This window comes from Rhododendron vialii, chromosome 2a (genome assembly GCF_030253575.1).
Source record: "Rhododendron vialii isolate Sample 1 chromosome 2a, ASM3025357v1".
NCBI classification, from domain to species: Eukaryota; Viridiplantae; Streptophyta; class Magnoliopsida; order Ericales; family Ericaceae; genus Rhododendron; species Rhododendron vialii.
This window is the reverse complement of record NC_080558.1, coordinates 11,397,512-11,412,604: the sequence shown is the minus strand read 5'-3', so window position 1 is coordinate 11,412,604 and position 15,093 is coordinate 11,397,512. Positions and strand designations below refer to the sequence as shown.

General features: G+C 39.6%; 2 protein-coding genes across 4 annotated transcripts in view; one reads left to right on the top strand and one right to left on the bottom strand.

Annotated features, from left to right (window-relative positions):
- Positions 1–15,093, top strand: part of LOC131316426 (disease resistance protein RPP13-like) — a 116,691-nt gene that overhangs the window by 87,870 nt on the left and 13,728 nt on the right. The window lies entirely within an intron of this gene.
- On the bottom strand, positions 93–1,151 carry LOC131316432 (uncharacterized). Of its 3 annotated transcripts, none has more exons than XM_058345793.1 (4): positions 874–1,151; positions 598–772; positions 268–505; positions 93–195 (listed from the first exon to the last, which is right to left on the bottom strand). In XM_058345793.1, the coding sequence occupies exons 1-3, from the start codon at positions 1,066–1,068 to the stop codon at positions 339–341; spliced, it is 537 nt and encodes a 178-aa protein (XP_058201776.1). In that variant the 5' UTR covers positions 1,069–1,151; the 3' UTR covers positions 93–195; positions 268–338. The 3 variants fall into 3 exon arrangements, with proteins under 3 accessions (XP_058201776.1, XP_058201774.1, XP_058201775.1); XM_058345791.1 differs by having other exon boundaries at positions 94–195; positions 268–508; XM_058345792.1 differs by lacking the exon at positions 93–195 and having other exon boundaries at positions 244–508.

Sequence of the window (15,093 nt, the reverse complement as noted above, 5' to 3'; positions counted from 1 at the left end):
TTGAATCAAACAAGTCCATTGCTCCATGGCAATTTGAGGAGGTAGGTGACTTCTAGCATACGCTTCCCTCTTGGTTGCTTTAAACTTTTTGAATTTCTCATACAACCTGTGGGTGTAATCACTCAATCTCCACCCACACCTTATTGTTATTGCCTTGTTGACATCAATTGGATCTCCTTCAAAGTCAAACTGATCCTATAAAAAGATTTTGCGGTAATCAATAACTATGTGCTATCAGCTACAAAAATAAATAGGTATTGCAACTACCTTTAGGGATTGAAGCAAAGGTGCCTTAATACCCTCATCTACAGCCTTCCAACTTTTAACACTTGGGTCTTCTACTGTGCACGAACCTCAACACCAATCTTAGAGGCCAATTTAGAAGCGTAAATCCCCACCGGAGCACCATACTCTGGTGGGATGGGAACAAGTAGTTTCCCAGATTTGTCAACAAGTCTTTGGATATCTAGTCCGCGTGATATGCCACGTCCGCGTCTATTAGAAGCTACTTTAATGGAACAACAATATTATTTAGTTATATTCAATGGAAAAAATTAAATTTAAAATATCCCCATAAATGGAACTTCAACATCTTACCAACACTGCTACCTGCAGCTGCCTCACTTTGTATTTCTACATTGCGAGGTGGTGAGGGCCGGGACTCAACTACAAGATGTGGTGTCGAACGAGTCATCCTCTCAAGGACACGAGTCGAGTCATGTTGGAGCTCAACTTGTGATCTTGTTAGTCCACTCGGTGGCATCTGTTGGAGCTAACATAACACAATACAAGAAAATTGTAAACAATACATAAAACAAAATGGAGTAAAGCCACACACACAAAAACACTCTATATATATCATCCATATTGTACCTTGCGTTCAAAAGAATCCAAGGACTCATCGTCATCGGCGTCCTCAATACTTGGTGGCATATAGTCAGGATCATCTACCCCATTCCTAGTACTCCTTCTCTTCTCATTCGTATAGTTTGGCGAAGACAAACCCCTCAAATCAACTAGTATACTGTTAATCCCAGCAGCCTTCAGTCTCGCATTGTTCTCCTCCATTCTCTTATCTCTTTCCCTCTCATATTTGGTTTTCTTCAGAGTTGCTAGAGAACATGGTTTGATGAAGTTTTTCTTCCCGTTTGCCATTTGTTTTTGCAACTACAAGGCATAAAACGACATAGCATGATAACAAATAATATAATCATATAAAATTAGGTTCTTTTATAATCGCATGGGGGAAAAAAAGATATAGATTTAAACAACCATTCATGACTTTACAGAAATCTATCCCAATACAAAAAACAGAACTACAAATCATAATCCATACCAAGATCCATATCCACAAAAACATAGTAACTACCATTCATGGCTTTAAGGACATGTATAGCTTGCACAATCAATTATCAACAATGATTAATCACCGCCAAGTGCAAATCACAATGAACATGAGGATTTTCCAGCATAAGATGATGGAGGCTGAGATATTGGGATCAAAGATCTGCAATAATATCAGAGATGCTATGATGGCTTGGCATGATATCAAATCTACTCAGGAGAGAACAGGATTTTGTGCAGGATTTGGAGAGTTTCCTTTCCACGTTTGAGGGCCTTCTACTGTAGAAGTTTAACTTCTGTTTTCTTGTCTCTCGAGGATAGGTGCTTGGTTGTATAGTTTATAGTGTTTTTGTCTTCTTGTCTCCTGTTGAGGGAGTTGGCTGAGGCTTTTTTTGGGTTTTTGAGTCCTGGCTGGACATAGATGTACCGTGTTTGTGGTTTCTATGAAAGCGTACATTTACCAAAAAAAAAAAAAGTACCCATATTGGATTCTAATGAAATTTTCATTGCCGGTTAAGAACAAAACCACTAAAACATAGTACTGCATATGTCGTGCCTTGAAGAATGTAGAATCTTTACTCTTTAGCAAGGTGTGGACAATTGCCAGTGCCTAAAGACACCCACATCCATCGAGAGTCGGTCGCACTTGAAACAAAATAAACTCCAAACGTAATGCGATTGCATGTCCAACAAATCATATACAATAACAATTACAAAATCAGACTCAGTACTAGAGAGCAACCCATCTCCGTCCTCTTAACCTATCAAAACAGTCAATCGTAATAAATTTCAAACCCCAATTTATCATGACTTACATCCGAATCCTCTTTCAGATTCTCACCCGTTCTAACCCACTTCAACACATTTGTATCCCTATCCACTACTTACCATGATCAATCCTCTATTCTCATCTTCCTCTAGCAATAGTAGGATGACTTCATGTCCTTGCAATATTTCTACACTGAAACTGAAACCTATTGCATGTGATCCTTAGGCACCTGCCCAGCTCCATCGCCTTATTTACCCCAAGCTCTCCCATTCAATTTCTACCATCTGCAACACCAACCCCTGCTTCATATAAACCTGATAAAAAAGCAAATTAACAAAACTAAGAATATCATCTTCTTTTTTTTTGAAATGGAAAAATATTATTAAAAAAATTGATAAGGGTACATCAAGTGGGGAAAGAGGGAAGGAGGATCCAACCAAAAGTAGGACGAATACCTGAAGGGACAAAGCCCTAAACACCTAGGGGTAGACCCGTAACAAACAGACCAAACCCAAACACCAAAGGGCCTAAAATGCTCAGATCAAACATTAAAACACAATAAAACCTAAGGGCCAAACAACACAAATATGAAAATACAGCTCAAGTAAAAAACGGGTCGGACCCAACCCAATGCCAAGCCCAGTCCAAACACCCCAAAACCTGCCCTATGCATATCACCACCATTGCTGCCGCTCACCTCACCAACGACCACCTCCCCAGCAGGCCAACCAACACCACTAGAAACACCCGCCCTAGCCAAGAAACAAATCCACCAAACATCGAGGAAAGCAATGACCCATGTTGTCCGATCCCCTCACACGCCTGAACCCCATGGAAAGCCGCCGAGAAACCAGCACAACGATCCTCATAAACGACTAGAAACTCCGAGAGCCAAGGATCCATGAACGCCGACGATTACTGCCGCCTCTTCGTCACCCGTTGAAGCTCCGAGTAGATCCATGCTCTGTTCCACCGGCCATACCAAAAAACCTGCCGCAAGGCTCCACTTGCCGTTAGGCCAAAATCGGCAACACTCAAGAGTGTTGCACGGTGGGAGAACTCACGAGATCCAGTCCCTCCAATCGCCACAAGATCACGTCATTAAGCCTACTAGCAACCCTCCCGGCAGCTAGATCTCGTTGAGGGTTTAGAGAGAGAGAGGGAGACGAAAGGTTTTTTTTTTAGAGAGACAGGGAGCACCGTTTTATTACGACACCACCGTAACTAAGATTAACAAAATAAATATTTTATTTGTCCCACTGCATATCAATTCAATGCAACATTAAGAAAGCAAAAAGGCACAATTTTCAATTGAAATACCCAAAAGAAACTGGAATAGAAATTATGTTGGTAATGAATCTAATCTAATGAGACAAAAATTTATGGAATAGAAATCATATGATGCATGAAACCAACACTGGCATTGGTAACTCCAACCATCAATAGCATTCTGGAAGGACTTCCACACTGCCTATCAACTATCCCATCGTGAGCTATCAAAAGGGAATATTGTTATGCCCTAACTTTTCTTTTCGTAATGCTAATAAATTTTCCCGTTTAGAAGCTTGGTTTTAATGTTTGGGTCCTAATTAATATTTTATCTCTACGCATAGTATAAGCATTGTCGACATTACTATAGTTTTGGGGGTACAAGTATAATTAATTATAGTAATTAGTTTTGTACCGTACTAAAATAACTTAATTAATAGGTTGCTATATTTGAGGGTGTACGTGGTTAATTAGTGGGTAGTTTAAAAGGGTTACACTTGGTTAGGTAATCACAAGTTCCTTAGGGTTAACTTTGGAGATAAGAGGCTGGAGAGCAGTGGCCACATACAAGTGTTGGGGGGGGGGGGGGGGGGGGGGGGGGGGGGGGGGGGAGTGTTAAAGCGGTGAAAGCAACAAGGATTATATGAAAAATATCGAAGAAAAACAACAATTGACTTTTTGAGCTGTTCTTTGGATATTTTCCAAAATATTAGTGTAAAAGTCATATTTTTTTATATTTTTTATTTTTCTCGTCTAGACAAACCAATATCTCATAAAAATTTGACGTAAAACTAACAAATGCGAAAAAATTAAAATAAAGATAAAACCACTATTGACTGGTTCAGAACTTGTCAATTAGTGGAAACATAGCCCAAGTCCATGAGTAGTACGTAGGAGCAAATCCCTGTGAATTCTGATATGATTAAGCAAGTATAGGGCATAGGGGACAGGTGGCAGTCTCTTGAGGCATATGACGGAATATTCCTTATTCTTATGATGGACTCTAGTCATGAAACCATGTTTATAGCGACGTGCTTCGTGAATAGTGACGGAAGGGAAGTTCCTGAAACAGTTCCAATCATCGAAATGAGCCCGGAAAATGATGTCCGGCAAACCTGGGAAAGCCGTGTTAATTGAACAGAGCTGAAGAAGCTCCCTTTCGTGGAGTGCTTTCCTCAGGTATCATTTGCATGCAGGCAAGAAAATTAAAACAAGGAAGCTTCCTGCATTTGACAGATGCCTATGAACAAGATGAAAAATAAAACACAAACCAAAGCCCCAACTTAAAAGATCCAACACACTGCCTTATGACTTCTCATGTTAAGTTTCCAAAAAACAGGCAGTAGGCATTTCCTTCTCGCTCTTCCCTGCTCCGGCGTCCTGCATTTTATCCAAATTTGCTAATTGAGAAATAAAATAATGTTAAGAACTTGTAGTCTTGTAGATTGATCTTAAGACAACAGAATAAGAATTATCTAAAATCTTGCAGACATTTGCCTTTTTAACTCGTCCCTGAGCCTCGATTTCTCATCCTTTGGCCTCTCACACACACTCCTTTCTCAGCCAAAAGAATATAATTTTAAATATTGTTGCCCGGTCTTTTCCTTCTAAATATTCACTCAAATATTCGTTGCTAATGCATTAATGCCTCTCATTATTATCAGGCACCAATTATATTTTGGTAAATACGGCATTTACAGCTGGTGTAAGTAATATTTTGCCCCACACTACAACTCCTCGGCACCAATGTGGCCGCCGCCGTCGAACGCCTCCACATCTGGTGCTGCAAGTACAAATCCACCTCACATGGCAGATTAAACGCCGCCGCAAACACCCACGTCATCCTCACAAATTTGCACGGGTAATTCGAAGAGAAACACAATTATACAAAAATTCGCAGGGGCTCCTCCCGCCACCCTCGGCCGCTCTGCCTCACACAAAAATTCGCAGGGGCTCCCGCCACCATCCACCGCTCACTCCTCTATCCCCACCACCTCCTCCACCATTGTGTAGATGGATAACCAGCATTATTTAGGAGTTTTGGATGCTAGGTTGTGTGCAAGGGTCGAATTTAATTTAAGTAGATCTCTACGGGCTGGGGTTAGCTCTATTGTTTCCAATGGAGTATGGAAATGGCCTAGAGCTAGGAGTGGTGTAAACAAGGGAAATTGTGGCCCTCACCCCTCTTGGGTTTCTTCCTAATCCTTCTCAACCTCTAAGTCTGGTTCTTACCCTACAAAATCTTCGTGGGAGGCTATTAGGTTTTCAAGCCAAGTGCAGCCCTGGTGGAAGATAGTCTGGTGTAGAACAAATGTGCCAAGGTGGGGTTTTATTCTTTGGCTTCCCAGGGACAGGCTAAATGGATGTGGTGTGTCTAGCGAGACTCGGTGTGTGCTATGCACGATGAGCATTTTTTCTCTAATTCCCTATGTCTGTGCTTGTATGGCAAGAAGTTTTGGACTAAACCTCCTATGGCTTTGAAGGATGGGATCAGTTGGGCTACAGTTTAGGAAAGGAAAGTTTTTGGTGGACTCACTTTATAAGTTATTGTCTTCTACTGTGTATTGGTTGCTAAGGTAGAAGAATTCAAAGGAATTCTCTAGGTAACGGGGTAAGTGGAGTGAATGCTTCAACCTTGATTGCAAAAAGTGGAGGAAGTCAGGGCTAGAAATTTCGTATTTGCAGAATTCCAAAGATACTAAAAGGATTTGCTATGCTTTGAGGATCCAACTTCCCCCGTCCAATTGCTTGTTTGTTGTATTGTTCTGTTTGTCTTGTGTAGCTTGTGTTTTTGGTTCGGGACTGCTCTGCTACTGTATTTTGTAATTTGATTGGTTTTGCCCCTAGCTTTCGGTTGGGTTATTTTTCAACCAGTTGTGCTTTCCAGGAGGTACTGTGAGTTGCAAACTTTTATGTATGGTTGTTTTCGTATAAAATGAGTTATTTACCACCAGGAAAAAAGAAAGGAAGAAAAGACAATGCACACACCACATTGTTATAAATGTCCAGTTTCTTTCTAGTACATATCAATAATCCAATAGTAACACGAGGCGTTGTCTACATAGTGCTGCCACACACTAATGGAACAAACAAATTTTCCTGCAATGTTAATCACTTTTGTTAGGTGGTTCCTCATTCGTAGGAGCACCACTAGATAACGCTACATTACAGGTTGGAATATGGAATTCTTTAAAAATTACCAGAATTTCATAGTGGTCATGGCACTTGCGTACGTGAATTGTAACACCATATCAAATATGAACTTCACTTGATCAGGAGCGGCAGTCTATGTTAGCACAGCTTCAACAGTTGGAAGAAAAGAAAGTGGTGTTAGTGAAAGAATGGGAAAAAGTCGAAAGAGAATTCGAGGAAATGACAACGGAGATGAATAAATGGAAGGAGGTATTCCCTCTGTCCCGATTTGTTTGTCTACTTTTTACTTCTTTTTTATTTTTATTTTTATGAATTGGTTTACTTTTTTAATTTAATAGCAGAAAAGTGATGGGTATTTTTCTTTTTGTGTTGTAGGCTAGTGAGGTGGAGCCCATATCTCCGGCTCCACATCTCTTTCGGACCCATGACATTTAGGTGTTAATATGGAAGGATTGTTGGAGCAAAATAATGGAATGGTTTCTATTTGTGTGCTGTTTTTTATGAGAGGACCTGGAACTCTTTGCCATAACTTGTTTAATAGAAAATTACATATCTAGGTAGACAGAGTTCATTTTGTTATATGAACTACAGGAGGTATAGTTTCTAGCATCCTTTTTTTGATAATTCAGGCGACGTCCGAGCCAACTTTGGCCTTGATAACATGTTTTCTAATAATTACAGAGTGTTGGTGCTTGTCCTTCTAGTGTAAGCTATCTTTTATTGGGAGTTCATCGTGGTAATGACATTGTTTTGGTTGTGGGACGTGGGCTTTTGCCCCATAAAGCCCGGTTGGGGAATTTATGGCCTTGACTGTTGTTGCATTAAACATCAGCCTGAAGGGTAGAAGAGAACAAAATACTCATTGCTATACTATATAGAGATTATTACTTAACCACCAATTGAAGTCCACCTCACAATCAATTTGTAAACCACATCACACAAAATGATTGGCCGGTAGTCTGGGGTGTTGGATTGTTGAAATTAGGGCTCGATTGGATGCAGTATGAGTTTTTGGTGTATTATTTATGAAGGGAATAAGATAATAAGGGGGGTAGACAACATTCGAGGCCATAAATTCCCCAACTAGGCTTTATGGGGCAAAAGGCCACGTCCTACAACGAAAATAATGTTGTTACCACGATGAACTCCCAATAAAAGATCAATCTAGGAGCAAACCACAAGAAGGACAAGCACCAACACTTCTGTAATTACTAGAAAACATGTTATCAAGGCCAAAGTTGGCTCGGACGTCGCCTGAATTATCAAAAAAATGATGCTAGAAACTATAACCCCTGTAGCTCATTTAACAAAATGAACTCTTTCTACCTAAATATGTAATTTTCTATTAAACAAGATATGGCAAAGAGTTCCAGGTCCTCCCATAAAAAAACAGCACACAAATAGAAACCACTATTTTGCTCCAACAATCCTTCCATATTAACACCTAAATATCATGGGTCCGAAAGAGATACGGGCTCCACCTCACTAGCCTACAACACAAAAAGAAAAATACCCATCACTTTTCTAGATATTAAATTAAAAAAGTAAACCAGTTCATAAAAATAAAAATAAAAAAGAAGTAAAAAGTAGACGAACAAATCGGGACAGAGGGAGTACCTCCTTCCATTTATTCATCCCCATTGTTATTTCCTCGAGTTCTCTTTCGACTATTTCCCATTCTTTTACTGACACCACTGTCTTTTCTTCCAACTGCTAAAGCTGTGCTAACATAGACTGTCGGTCATGATCAAGTGAAGTTAAGATTTGATATGGTGTTGATATAATTCATGTACTCAAGTATCATGACCACTATGAAATTCTGGTACATGTACACGTACAATTTTTAAAGAATTCCATATTCCAACATGTAATGTAGCATTATCTAGTGGTGCTCCTGCCAATGAGAAACCACCTAACAAAAGCGATTAACATTGCAAGAAAATTTGTTTGTTCCATCAGTGTGTGGTAGCACTATGTAGACAACAACTCGTGTTATTATTGAATATGTACTAGAAAGAAACTGGACATTTATAACAATGTTGGTGTGTGCATTGTCTTTCTCTTCCTTTTTTTTCCTGGTGGTAAATAACTCATTTTATACGAAAACAACCATAACAAAAAGTTTGCAACTCACACTACCTCCTGGAAAAACACACTGGTTAAAAAAAAACCCTACCAAACGCTAGAGGCAAAACCAAACAAATTACAAAATATAGTAGCAGCGTAGTCCCCAACCAAAAACGCAAGCTACACAAGACAAACAACAAACAGAACAATACAACAAACAAGCAATTGGACGGGGGAAGTTGGATCCTTAAAGCATAGCAAATCCTTTTAGTATCTTTAGAATTCTGCAAATACGAAATTTCTAGCCCTGACTTCCTCCTTCACTTTTTGCAAGCAAGGTTGAAGCATTCACTCCACTTACCCCGTTACCCAAAGAATTCCTTTGAATTCCTCTACCTTAACAACCAATACGCAGTAGAAGATAATAACTTATAAAGTGAGTCCACCAAAAACTTTCCTTTCCTAAAATGCAGCCCAACTGATCTCATCCTTCAAAGCCATAGGAGGTTTAGTCCAAAACTTCTTGCCATACAAGCACAAACATAGGGAATTAGAGAAAAAATGCTCATCGTGCATAGCACACACCGAGTCTCGCTAGACACACCACATCCATTTAGCCTGTCCCTTGTGGCCAAATTTTCCCCAAATGGGAAGCCAAACAATAAAACCCCACCTTGGCACATTTGTTTTACACCAGACTATCTTCCACCAGGGCTACACTTGGCTTGAAAACCTACTAGCCCCCCACGAAGATTTTGTAGGGTAAGAACTAGACTTAGAGGTCAGCCAAACTACTTATCAGATTGAGAAGGATTAGGAAGAAACCCAAGAGGAGTGAGGGCCACAATGTCCCTTGTTACACCACTCCTAGCTCTAGGCCATTTCCATCCTCCATTAGAAACAATAGAGCTAACCCCAACCCGTAGAGATCTGCTTAAATTAAATTCCACCCTTGCACACAACCTAGCATCCAAAACTCCTAAAGGATGCCGGTTATCCATCTACACAATGGTGTCCTCCCATCTCCAATCACATTGTCTCGCAGAAAAAATTGCTTGCTCAATCGGTGTGTGGGAGCACTATGTAGATAATGCCTCGTGTTACTATCGGATTACTGAATATGTACTAGAGAGAAACGGGACATATCTTAGTATCCAAGTAGGTCAACCAAGCCCGAAGCCAGTACATGAAGAGATAAGTTGCAAATAAACCTGCCAATTCCTAAAATCACAAAGATTCAGCATACCTATGCATTTTTCTGATGTTGTTCCTTTATCTTCAAGCGCTATTCATAAACTTTTGCATGAGACCAACACACTTTTTGGAAAGCGTTTCCAGCAACATCTTCCCTATCAAAATGCAGCTGAAGAAACAAGGAATAGGCATAAGATATGAAGAAAAAAAAAAAATCAATTTTGTGTTGTATAGATAATTCGTATTAAATCAACATACAAAAATAATCTCATTTTCTCCTTTACCTTGAAAAATTCAAGATCCAAACACGAGTTTCTATCTCTGAGTATAGATTATTAGATTGGGCCTACCAATTATCGACCCTAAAACAAATATGGGACTTTAAGTATGTCATACACCTACTCCTTTTTTTCCCTTCTCTCCAGATGGAAGATGTTAGTGGTTTGATGACCTCCTCCATCTGCTCAAATTCCAAACCTCACACCATAAAAGTGGCGTATCTGACAATTGAGCGACTGCGTAGTTGTTAACACCTACTTGCAAAGAAGTAACAAGCTGCGCCTAAATTAGATGCACAAAAGCCATATTATAGATCTCTACCGAATACAAGCTGCATTTAATCACTTTTTCTGGATACATGGAAATGCACACCATTGTTGGTAATGGCTCCTAATGGATCCAGCCAATACTACTGAGAACATCAAATGCATATGGGCCATGGAAAAAGGGAAAAGCGATTGGGGAATATTATAGACACCACTCAAGATAAAGTATATCCAAACCAACCAAACGATTCAAAGGTGCATTTGACTGGCCCGTTTGGATGCCGGCTTATGAAGGGGGATAACTAATACCCCCCATTTATACCTGGGCCCACGGCTTATCCCTCCTTTGGGAAGCCATTTGAGGTTGGGTATTGTTTTATCCCATTCTTGTGCAATACCGGAGAAAGGGGTATTAGGGGGTCTTACCTATGGACAGGGTCTGAGGTATCCATAACTTATACCCCTAATCCCCCTCAAAAATTGACGATTTCACCCCTCCTTATCCCCCTCCCCAACCCCTACACCGTTTTTTGTTTTCTGGAGCAATAAACAAAAAATAGGAAGAAGAAGAACAGTAGCAACAAGAACAGATCGGAGAAAGGACAGATCGGAGAGAGGAGGGATCAAACCAGTCAAAGCTGCTGCTGCTGCTTCTTCTTCATTTTCTTCTTCTGCCGCCGCTATTGCTGCCGCCGGAGTTCTCTCGCTCTTTCTCTCCCTCTCTCCCTCTTTCTCTGTTAAACGGTGAAAAGAAAAGTTAACAGTGATAAGAAAGGAAGAAAAGAATAAGAAAAATGATTGTGTGCATACGAGACCATGTGCTATCATACACCCTCACTAATAATTAATTAAAATGAACACATTTTCACCAAATAATATTGTTATGCATATGAGAATTGACTTAACTAGTTTGATGGACACATTTCCAACTACCAAACAATGTGTTTTTTTTTTAAAAAAAAATTCCAGAATTTAAAAAAAAAACCCCCGAATTTTTTTAAAAAAACCAAATTTTATATATAATTTTTTAAATAATAATAATACTAAATTCATTAATTTGTTAGTACAAATAAATATTACGGCTTAAATTGTGAAAGAATAATTAAATTTGCAATTATATATAAAACGTAATACATAATGAATTTAGGCACTGCACAAGGGCAAAAGGGTCATTTGACAGTTTTTTACATCATCCACCCTTCCTTATACCCCCTGTTAATCTTTCATCCAAACGAAGTACTATTTAATCACCCTTCTCTAATACCTCATCCAAACAACCTACTATTTAATCCCCCTCCATAAACATCACATCAATATGGGCCCTCCCGTATTAACTAATACCTCCTACTATCTTATTCCCTTATTAACTTATACCCACAATTCTTTACCCGCATCCAAACGGGCCGTTTTATAGGGTTGAATACCTTGGCCCTGCAACCAAATTTAGAGAACCTTCGTCGAACTGTTCAACTCAACTCAAAACTCTTCTAAATTGAACATAACTACAATGGTTTCCCACAGACGCTAAATATGCAAACCCAAAGTGACTAAGAGGTACTGTATTAAGGCAGTAACCATAAAGCAGAAGTTAGATGCACCACAATGCTACTGTAAAACAAAACCAAATTGCGAATGTACCTTCTGCCTATCAAAAATTCTCTTCACCTCTGCGATATCATCAACTCCATCGACATTGAAGTCGACGTTGTCGTCCATTGACGTCCGAAAATGAGAGGAAGCGACGTAGAAGTGGCAAGGCAAAGGGGTCTGTGAAAGACTCGAAACCCTGATTTAACTATTGAGAAATTTTCATCTCGCCCCTTAACCTTTATCCAAATGTTCCATAAGCTCCTATACTTCGTTTTATTTCCAAATAGATACCTGAACTTACAAAAAAAACCCCTAAAATAGGCACCCGCCGTCTAAATCTGTCCAATTGCTAACGGAAACTGCTGACGTGGATTTTCTTTTTCTTTTTCTTTTTTTTGCATTCTATGCTGACTAATTGCTGGCTCCCTCTCGTATCAAAAAAAAAAAACTCCTAACCACCTCATTTCCTCTAGCGACTGAAAAACTCTCATTCTCTCTCTACCACCACCACTCGCCACTATTCATTACCACCACTGTAAAACCAAATTGCGAATGTACCTTTTGCCTATCAAAAATTCTCTTCACCTCTGCGATATCATCAACTCCATCGACATTGTCGTCTATTGATGTCCGGACGTGAGAGGAAGCGACGTAGAAGTGGCAAGGAAAAGGGGTCCGTGAAAGACTCGAAACCCTGATTTAAGTATTGAGAAATTTTCATCTCGCCCCTTAATCTTTATCCAAATGTTCCAAAGCACCTATACTTCTTTTTTTTTCCAAATAAATACCTGAACTTACAAAACCCCCTAAAATAGGCACCCGCAGTCTAAATCTGTCCAATTGCTAACGGAACTGCTGATGTGGATTTTCTTTTTCTTTTTTTGCATTCTATGCTGACTAATTGCTGGCTCCCTCTCGCATCAAAAAAAAACTCGTAACCACCTCATTTCCTCTGGCAACTGAAAAACTCTCATTCTCTCTCTACCACCACCACTCACCACAATTCATTACCACCACCACCACCGATTCGATACCACCACCACAATCATCAATCACCACCACTTGTCACCTACAACCTCCACACCACAACTGAACCCACACCCTCTGCAACCCTTAATTACAACCCCCATCACCACCACAATACTACCCCACAAATCGCCACAAACCCTAACCCTTAATGCGCAGAAAATGTTGGAAAATTGAAATTTAACAGAAGAGAATTTGGTGGGACTCACACTGCGCGAGGTGGGCCCAAGTGGGTTTTAGAGCAAGGGGTTTAAACTAATTCTATTAAAAGATGAATGAGAAATTGTCTCTCATAATGGGTAAGTTGAGAAGCTGAAAAGTCACCTAGTCCCACATTGGTTTGAGGAGAAACCATAGATAGGCATACACATGCAAAAAATGCCTAAAGGTTGGACCCTTTGGGGGTACCCAAATTTTTCGGATGAGGGAGCACGTACGCTATGTGGGCTTTGGACTTCGATCCATAAGCCACGAGCTCCTGCCCAGACCGAGCCGTGAGGGGGCTGTGGGCTCGTGGATCCGTGAACCCAGGCCCGTGGTTCGTCGGACTGGACTAGGCTTGGCTGGTGGGCTTTGGGCATTTCCTTATCTTTTTAGAGCCCAGAAGTTTGTGGTTTTTGGATACGGGTCAAACCGTTTGGCATTTGGATCAACAGTTGTGCGCAGTAGAATGGTCAAAACTAGATTAATTACCAGAATCATTCCCCATGTTTTTTTATTTGATTCTGGATTAATGACTAGCGGTTTTTATTCTAGAATTGAATATCGAGATTCAATTCTCCCCCTATTATTTGCTAGAAGTAAGTAGCTTTTGTGGTGTTTGTTTCCTGATTGCCCCATTTTATGACTCTAGCCTATGTTTGGATCATCTATTTGTTTTTTGTTTTTTTTTTACCTTCCATTTTATAAATGGCTTGTCCATCACTAAGAGTATCCGCAATGGTAATAAACAAAACCAATAATCAAAATGTGTCACTTCAGTATTTGATTATTCATTTAGTCCATAATCAAACTTAACAACCTATATCTTCACATTAGTTATTTTTGCATCCCTAACCAAAAAAAAAACACCTACAATACACAATGCATATCTGTCTAATCGCAAATGAGTTCCAATCACGCACCCGACCACACCAAATTATTCTTCTCGATGAGACGATTCCAATGTGGGGTATTTTTGAGTAATTGAGTTTGGTTATTGGTAAAAGTTGTTAAATTTGGTTATGGAATGGGTGAATTTGGTTATTTGCTAAAAGACTTATAACTTTGCTTATTACAATGTGGAGTGTTTTTTGAGCATTGTTGTTAAATTTGTTTATCCACACTCATTTACTTATTACAATAAGGATGCTCTAACACTTCTATTTTTACCATGGAGGGTATATATATGAGGGAGGGACCAAGAATAATGTATGTTGGTGGAAATGTGACTTCACTTAAGATTGACCCAGACTGGATGTCATACACTGATCTAAAGGTTGTAGTCAAAGAATTAGAGCGTCCAGATGGTAGTGAGATGTACAAAAATGCTCTAAATCAAACTATGGATGATGGGTTGGTGGTGTAACCTCTGACGAAACTATATTAGACATGTTCAAAACTATATTAGACATGTTTAAAATGCATATTGACAACAAGTCTGATGTGATTGATGTCAACAAGAAAAGAAATAAGTGGTCCAACTTGGTTTCTCGGCAAAGCGGACATCATACTTCTATAACATGTAGCGAGATTCATAATTACGTTCCTTATAGCTTTCTTGATTGTAGGTAAAGCCATAACAATGAGCCACAATTTTAATGAACATAAATCTGTCCAACATTTAAATGTAAATCCATCCCGGAACATGGTCAGCCTCAACATTAACATTTTGGAGTGTTGGATTTAAAAGAAGGGCCTAAACCACAACCAGCCTTAGTTGAGATCATATCCAGTCAAACCTCTAGGTTGCATCTTGGGGCTTGAGAGTGCAGTGTGTACTATAACCATGCTCTTATCAGAGTACCCCACACGAATGGCGATAAAGTAATCATTTTATGATAAGAAACCGAAATTCTTATAGAGAAAAGGTAAAAAAAAACAACAGATGAAGGAGGATGGGAAACCACATCGAAATAAAACGGCAACCTGCTAATA